The sequence below is a fragment of the Schistocerca cancellata genome, chromosome 6 (genome assembly GCF_023864275.1).
Source record: "Schistocerca cancellata isolate TAMUIC-IGC-003103 chromosome 6, iqSchCanc2.1, whole genome shotgun sequence".
Classification (NCBI taxonomy): domain Eukaryota; kingdom Metazoa; phylum Arthropoda; class Insecta; order Orthoptera; family Acrididae; genus Schistocerca; species Schistocerca cancellata.
Window position 1 is genome coordinate 188,771,053 of NC_064631.1, and position 8,713 is coordinate 188,779,765.

General features: G+C 44.8%; 1 protein-coding gene across 1 annotated transcript in view; it reads right to left on the reverse strand.

Annotated features, from left to right (window-relative positions):
* The window catches only part of LOC126088239 (sodium/hydrogen exchanger 9B2-like), a 154,777-nt gene extending 148,992 nt beyond the window's left edge, over positions 1–5,785 (reverse strand). The window contains exon 1 of the mRNA XM_049906369.1: positions 5,764–5,785. Coding sequence (XP_049762326.1) covers positions 5,764–5,785 — 22 coding nt within the window. The remainder of the gene's footprint in view (positions 1–5,763) is intronic.
* Between the last annotated feature and the right edge of the window lie 2,928 nt (positions 5,786–8,713).

An 8,713-nucleotide genomic window follows, 5' to 3' on the forward strand; every position in this document is an offset into this window, starting at 1 on the left:
CGTTTCCATTAACCTGACATCTTGCAATATTAATCATCTAAATCGCGGTCGCATTCTTGCTTCCCGAGCACGGGGTACCGGGTTCGATTCCCGGCGGGGTCGTGCATTTTCACCTGCCTCGAATGACCGGGTGTTTGTATTGTCCTCAGCACTACATCATCATTCATGCACGTGGCAAGATTGGACTGAGAAAATGTTGGGAATTTGTACGGGCGCCGATAACCATGCAGTTGAGTGCCCCACAATCCAAACATCATCATCATCATCATCATAATCATCTAAATATGTTACCTAGAAAAGCACGTATTCTCGAAATTTCATTACTCTACCTTGATTTTTTTTATGTGTCACGATTTTTTTCCGTCAGTGAATTTCGTACTCACTACAGAGAGGAGTGTATCCAAATGCGGTAACTCCGCACAGAACTCCTTTAATAGGTACAAAGGTACAGTTAATTGTACCGTTAATACGTAAGCTTGTAAAGCAGTACAGTATTTCTTGCTATAGTAGGACATTGGTTAAATGTTAGTCCACTTAAAAAAGGAAGTTAACAGAAAAGTTTATATTTGGAGTTTGTTTATACTAACTAGAACAATGCTTCCGACTGAAGTCGGTGGCGGCTCGTTTGCAGAGCCGTGTTGATTGGCAAGTGTCTGCGTCTATTATCATGTGTTGTCCTGTGTCAGTTTTCGCCACTAATTATGATACACGCTGTATAAAAATTTCGCATTTGCACGCCTCTGGCGACTCAAGCGGCCGCTTGTGTCCTTTGCGCTTTAAACCGATCCTGTCAGTGTTGACTGTACTGTAGCTCAGTCATCCAAGGCCAAAATATGTCGACTGGGAGAAAAAAATCGTCTAGTAGCAAATATTTCTGCAGTGGTGGGCGGGATTGTAATAGATAACATACTACAAATCCTGAGCAGTAGGATGTGAGCGTGCGGTTGGGGGCTGTGTGGCGTTCAAAGGTTACTTTTTTACGTTTTACTTGAATAACTCGAAAACCGCGGCTTCTAAGGAAAATTTTTCCTTTTACAAAATGAAATTACGACGGGTGTTCAATAAGCAACGCAACACATTTTTTTCTCAGCCAATTTGGGCTGAAAAAATGAGGAATTTGTTGTGGAACATCATGCAATATTCCCGCTTCACCACCTATGGTTTCGTGAAGTCCCTACAGGTGGCGGGGCTATACGCAGCCTTCAAAATGGCGTCTGTAACGGACGTGCATTCCAAGCAGGTAGTTGTTCAGTTTCTTTGGCGGAAAACCACAGCATCGCAGATATTCATAAGCGCTCGCTGAATGTCTACGGAGGCATGGCAGTGTACAAAAGCACGGAGAGTCGTTGGGCGAGGCGTCCGTCATCACCGAATCGAGGTCGCGAAAACCTGCCCCATCTGCCGCGTGCCGGCCGGCCGCACACAGCTGTGACTCCTGCAATGCTGGAACGTGAGGACACTCTCATTCGAGGCAATCAAACACCTTACTGCAAGACTGGACGTCTCCGATGGAAGTGCTGACACACTAGTCCACAAATTGGGGTACTCAAAGGAGTGTGCCCGCTGTGTTGCTCGCCACCTAACAAAAGACCCTGAAGGGCAACGAAGGACCACTTGTGTGGAATTACATGGGCGCTACAAGACCGATCATGACAATTTTTTGTCGAACATGGTCACAGGTGGTGAAACATCGGTCGATCACTTCGGACTGGAAACAAGACGGTAGCGCATGAACTGGCGCCGCACCACATCTACTACGAAGAAAAAGTTGACAATCGGACCCACAGCCGGTAAAGTACGGGCGACGTTCTTCGAGGACTCTGAAATTCTATTTGATGTCCTTCCGCATGGTGCAACGATCACTGCTAAAGTGTACTGTTCTACCCTCAGGAAACTGAAGAAACGACTTCAGAATATTCGACGCCACAAAAATGCAAACGAACTCCTCCTTCTCCACGGCAACGCAAGGCCTCACACAACCCTGCGCACTCAAGAGGAGGTCACAAAAGTCCATTGTTCGTCGTACAGTTCTTCCTTGTCCACCCTCCAGCCCCAATCTACACCACTGGCCATTAAAATTGCCACACCACGAAGATGACGTGCTACAGACGCGAAATTTAACCGACACGAAGAAGATGCTGCGCCGGCCGCGGTGGTCTCGCGGTTCTAGGCGCGCAGTCCGGAACCGTGCGACTGCTACGGTCGCAGGTTCGAATCCTGCCTCGGGCATGGATGTGTGTGATGTCCTTAGGTTACTTAGGTTTAAGTAGTTCTAAGTTCTAGGGGACTGATGACCACAGCTGTTAAGTCCCATAGTGCTCAGAACCATTTGAACCATTTTTTTGAAGATGCTGCGATATGCAAATGATTAGCTTTCCAGAGCGTTCACACAAGGTTGGAGCCGGTGGCGACACCTACAACGTGTTCACATGTGCTCCGGCGTTGACCCTTACAGTGGTACAATGCGGGCATAGAGGTCCTGCCAACAAGGTGGTGTAAGACGGTCGCACTGAACGGATATTATATGGAAAAATATGATTTTGTATCCAAAAGAGGGGAAATAATATGGTATATTGGAATTCTGAATAAAACCGACATACTATCAGAAAAAAACCTGTTGCATTAATTGTGAACTCCCCTTGTACATTAAATTTCCTACAGAAAAGGTCTTATTCATTTCTTCTCCAGGATTAATAGTTGCGCGTTGCAGGTGTTGGAAAAATCACAGATTATTACAAACAGTGTTTTAATGGCAAACAATTTGTAGTGGACTGACAAGACAGCCAGTCCACAGTGACGGGTAACCGAAAGGCACGCGTTTAATTCACGCAGGCTTGCTTAAGTCTGAAACAGGATACGTAATGAATGCTATAAAGAAAAGTACGTAGCTGCTGGAATACTTAACTTTAATCCATCATTTGTATACAGCATTCTTGATGATACAAGTGAGACTCTCTCTAGAAATGGTTAATGGCGCCTTGCTAGATCGTAGCCATGGACTTAGCTGAAGGCTATTCTAACTATCTCTCGGCTAATGAGAGAAAGGCTTCGTCAGTGTAGTCGCTAGCAAAGTCGTCCGTACAACTGGGACGAGTCCTAGTACGTCTCTCTAGACCTGCCGTGTGGTGGCGCTCGGTCTGCAATTACTGACAGTGGCGACACGCGGGCCCGACATGTGCTAATGGACCGCGGCCGATTTAAAGCTACCACCTAGCAAGTGTGGTGTCTGGCGGTGACACCACACAATTTATGTTCATTGTTAACTGAAGTGGGTTAAGAACAAACATTAGATGTGTGTACCATACCTAAATGCAACAGAACCATATTAGGGGATAAACTGTGCTCGGGGCGCGTAAAAGGTTGGAAAGGCGGGGGATAGCCTGCTCGCTCTTCATTTTGCAGACCTATGAATGAGAGAAGTGCATGATCACAATGAAGCGACCTATCTTCCTTCATGCATCCACCGTCCACCCCTCCCCCCTTCAGCCTTTTACACCAACACAACACAATCTATCCCTTAACACTGTTCTACTGCACTTAGACAGTGACAATTATTCAACTATACGAAAAAAAGTAAATTAGTTACAAACTACGGCGTTCACACACTTTATTCAACATGTAAGCGTCATTACAGGTATTCAGATTTAGGTTATGAGATGTTCGATATGCCTGCCATCATTGGCGATGATGTGGCCCAGACGAATAGCGAAATTCTGCATTACGCGCTGAAGTGTTGGAACATCAATGCTGTCGATGAACTCCTGGATGGATCTTTTCAGCTCAGCAATTGTTTTCGGGTTATTGCTGTACACCTTCTCTTTAATATAGCCCCACAAAAAGAAGTCACATGTGTTCAGATCCGGAGAATATGGCGGCCAATCGAGGCCCAAGCCAGTGGCCTCTGGGTACCCCAGAGCCAGAGTGGGGTCTCCAAAGTGCTCCTCCAATACATCAAACTCTCTCCCGCTTCGATGGGGTCGAGCTTCGTCTTGCATGAACCACATCTTGTCGAAACCATGGTCACTTTGGATAATAAATCATCTTCCGGAAGCTTCACGTAGCGTTCGGTAGTCACCGCGCCATCAAGGCATATTGTACAGATTATTCCGTGATCAGACATTGCACACCACATGGGCACCCGTTGAGGGTGAAGAGACTTCTCGATCGCGAAACGCGGATTCTCAGTCCGCCAAATGCACCAATTTTGCTTATTGACGAACCCATCCAAAGGAAAGTGTGCTCCGTCTCTAAACCAAACCATGCGTGCACATAGTAATTCCCACCATGTCCCGCGGCCGACTTTGCAGTTTAAAAGTCTAACGCAAACCGTTCAGAAGTTGTGACGATTTTATTTCATATATAGTTCAATAATTGTCACCCTGTAGATGTGGTACAAACATTTTATATTCCCTCTTAAGCCACGTTACTAAACAGTATTCATGAATTTTATACCATTGAAGCACTAGTTTTAATAATCTTCATTTTTCACCTTTTCGCATCAGTGAAACTATTAGTCCCAGAGAAAAAATGAATAAGACATTTTTGAAGGAAATTTGATGTAGTTTAATTTTTAATGGGAAATATATTGCCTACAAGCCGCTGTTTTCGAGATCGTTAAGAAAAACATAAAAAGGTGACCTTTAAACGCCCCGCACTCCTCGCACACATCCCAGCGGTCAGCACTTTTAGTGCGTTGTTAATGGCGCTCCCGCCTACCGCCGTACAAATGTTTGTGACTACTCGAATTTTTCCCCTAATTTTCCTTCCTTGACCGGACTACACGGGTCACCGGTTTCCGCTGTGTTGCCACTTCCGCTCAGCAGAGCATAGTCCCTTCCAGTTCTCAAGTGACAAACCATTCTGGACGCCAAATGTAGTCCTTAAAAAAATAAAAGTAAAGCAATTCTGTGGCCCTAATTAAAACTAAGAATACATTTTTTACCTGCATAGAGACACTGTGGAGATACCACCGGTGAATTTGAAATTTGCTATGGGATTTTTTGTAGGAGACAGAGGCATTTAATGTCGTTATTTGTTACGACTTAAAGGAAACTAGATATTGTCTGTGGAACAGGCCATATAATATTTACAGTTTTTTACTGAAATTGTATTAACCGCAACAATTAGTAAGAAGATTGACCGGTTTTTATTACTGAGTAGTCATCACTACAGTTATTCTGCTATTACAGAGTAATGGTCACAACATACAAATTGAGTTTTTGTATGTTGCAATTATTACTGTGAAACGTTATTCTGAAACAAACAACACTGGTTCTAATTATGACTGCCTAGCAGCTGAAACATGTCAACCTTTTAGGAATTGTTGCGATCAATACAACAATTTCAGTGAACGCTTTGCGAGTTAGATGTTGGCAAAATTGCAAAAGAAAGGACGCTTTCCGAAGTTTATAAATGGCAAACGCAATGTGATAGTGAACACTAGGACGATTCATTGCAGAGTGAGATATTTCGGTAATAAACAGAAAAAAACGTAGTTCAGTGATGTGAACAGTTTTCGAGATATGATGTGACAAGATTGAAACTGTTACCCAGGATAAAAACTGCATCATTTTAAAAAGCAATTGACGTAACTCAGGCCGTAATTACAATGAAGAACGCGTTTTCGCACGGATAGGGATTCTAAACGGATGTTTGTTACTCGTGAATTCCAGAAGATTTCTTACGTATTTTTGTAGGACATAGAGGCTTCAAAGCGGTTTTTCGTACCCGCGGAGAGTGTAGTTTAGTGGCAGATGTACCTACCTGTTCCCGCGGGCGGCGCCATGACGACTGCAGTCAACTGTCAGGGCGTTCTGCGCGAACAGCGTCCACGGCGCATGCGCTGCTCCCGCGTCACATCTCGCCGCCTCTGGGTAGTGTTAACCAGGTGCGGTTAGCGGGCCGGTAATCTCGCTCGCTTCATCTATTGTCCCCTTGTTTGCCGGATTGACATAACAGTTTCCAGTCTGGTACTGAGTAACACAGCAAACCAGCTTGCACAGAGTAACATATCTCGTTTATTAGCTAATAGGCTGACTCTGACGTCCAATAAATTTGAACATCCCTCCACCATTTTATGCTGTCAAAACGAATAAACGTGATATAGCTTAAAGGCAGATAGAATGTGTCAAATAACTACGAAATAATATCGGAGTGTTAATCTTTACCAGTTACACCCAGAAGCGAAATTACCACTGATTATGACGATCGGACACTTGATATACCTAGTTACCTAGTACAGTGAAGAGCCAAAGAAACTGGTACACCTGCCTAATATCGCATAACCCTCCTTCCCCCTCCCCCGAGCACGCAGAAAAATCCCAGCACGAAGTGGCATGGAGTCGACTAATGTCTGAAGGAGTTCTGGAGGGAATAGACACCATGAATCCTGGGCTACCCATACATCCGTAAGGGTTCGAGGGGGTGGAGATCTGAACAGCATGTTGCAAGGCGTGCCAGATGTGCTCAGTAATGTTCATGTCTGGGGAGTTTGGTGGCCATCGGAAATGTTTAAACTCAGAAATGTTTTCCTGGAGCCATTCTGCAGCAATTCTGGACTTGTGTGGTGTCGCATTGTCCTGCTGGAATTACCCAATTCCATCGGAATGCACAATGGACATGAGTGTAAGCAGGTGATCAAATAGGATGGTTACGTTCGTGTCACATGTCAGAGTCGTATCTAGACGCATCAGGGGTCCCACATGACCAACTGCACACACCCCATACCATTACAGAGCCTCCACCAACTTGAACAGTCTCCTGCTGACATGCAGGGTCCATGGATTCGTGTGGTTCCCTCCATAATCGTACGCGTCCATCCCCTCGATACAATTTGAAACGAGACTCGTCCGACCAGGCAACATGTTTCCAGTCCAATGTCGGTGATGACGGGCCCAGGTGAGGCGTAAAACTTTGTGTTGCGCAGTCATCAAGGGTACACGAGTGGGCCTTCGGCTCCGAAAGCCCATATCGATGATGTTCACACGCTGACTTTTGTTGATGGGCCAGCACTGAAATTTGTCGTAATTTTCGAAGCTGTTGGACTTCTGTCACGTTGAATGATTCTTTTCAGACATCGTTGGTACCGTTCTTGCAGGATTTTTTCCGGCCGCAGCAATGTCTGAGATTTGATATTTTACCGGATTCCTGATATTCGCAGTACACTCGTGAGATGGTCGTACGGGAAAATCCCCACTTCATCGCTTCCTCGGAGATGATGTGTCCCATCGCTCGTGCGCCGACTGTAACACCACGTTCGAACTCACTTAAACCTTGATAACCTGCCATTGTAGCAGCAGTAAATGATCTAACATCTGCGCTAGACACTATTTGTCTTATATAGGTGGCTACGGTAGCGCCGTATTCTGCCTGTTTACATATCTTTGTATTTGAATACGCATGCCTATACTTGTTCCTTTGGCGCTTCATTGCATCTCAGCACTAACACATACATGCAAACACGCCACTCCAAAACGATGAAAATCGTCACATTCAAAATAAGGAGACATGGTCTGGAAAATTCAGTTTAGGATCAGTCGTCGTTTAGTATGCTCTTCACTATACATAAGACACATCCAGTACAGAAAAATTCCAAAATCCGTTGGAGATATGTGTAACCCACAAGTTCCGAATGACAAAGTCCAGAGAAAAACATTCTAGAAAAAGTTTTCGGTTATATAAATCGTATTTAGAATATGGTTAAATCTGTATTTGAATTTGAGGTAAACTGTCTGTTACTTGGATAAGAAACTCTGACTCACGGATGTGATACACTACAACCTAACCCACCCGGTCAGTAGACTAGACAAAGAAGCTGACGGGTGATCGTAAGTTTATGAAAAATGAGCGGAAGTTTATGACATTAATACTGAAGAGACTGCCTACGTTTCTCCTGAATTAGTTTACCATCTGCTCGCTGTACACACTGCACAACAAAATTACAGAATCACGTTTTTGAAATTCCGTCATTGTCTTCCATTGCGACGACTAAGTTTGAAATTTGGCACAAAGGTGCGGACAACCTTCCTCTGAATGGTGCCCTGCGACGCCATCCTCTGTCTTGGCGACGCTTCAGACAACAAGGTGCCGTCACGTGTCGAGAGAAGGCCACGGCTCACAAGTTCATGTGGGTTAATGCTGCCACGCTGACAACAAATTTCACCACAATTCTCCCCTGCGCCAGTGAGGGGCGTTGGAATCAGGAGGTTTTCTCACGGCTGGCCGAGAAGTACATTTCAGATACACCGCCTTTGAGAACGGACGTACATGAAAAACATACATATAATGTAAGAAAAAATTTGGAAATTTGTGGTAAGGTTCTATGGGACCAAACTGCTGAGGTCATCGGTCCCTAGGCTTACTCACTAAGTATGTAGCTTAAACTAACTTACGCTGGGGACAACACACACGCCGATGCCCGAGAAAGGACTCGAACCTCCGACGGGTGCAGCCGCGCGAACTGTGACAAGGCGCCTGAGACCGCGCGGCTACCCTACGCGGCACATAATGTAAGAGCAAGAAGGTATATAGACCATAAAGAAAAGGTAAACAAACAAATGTATCACGTTTTATAAAAGGAAAAAGATAGGGAAATGAGTGCACTGAGAGTCAACGTCTCAGTCAGTCTGTGTGATATATTATCCTAGCGTCATATATTGCTCTAACGTACTTATCACCTTTCTAACTTCTTTACTGTATGTATACTTCATTAACT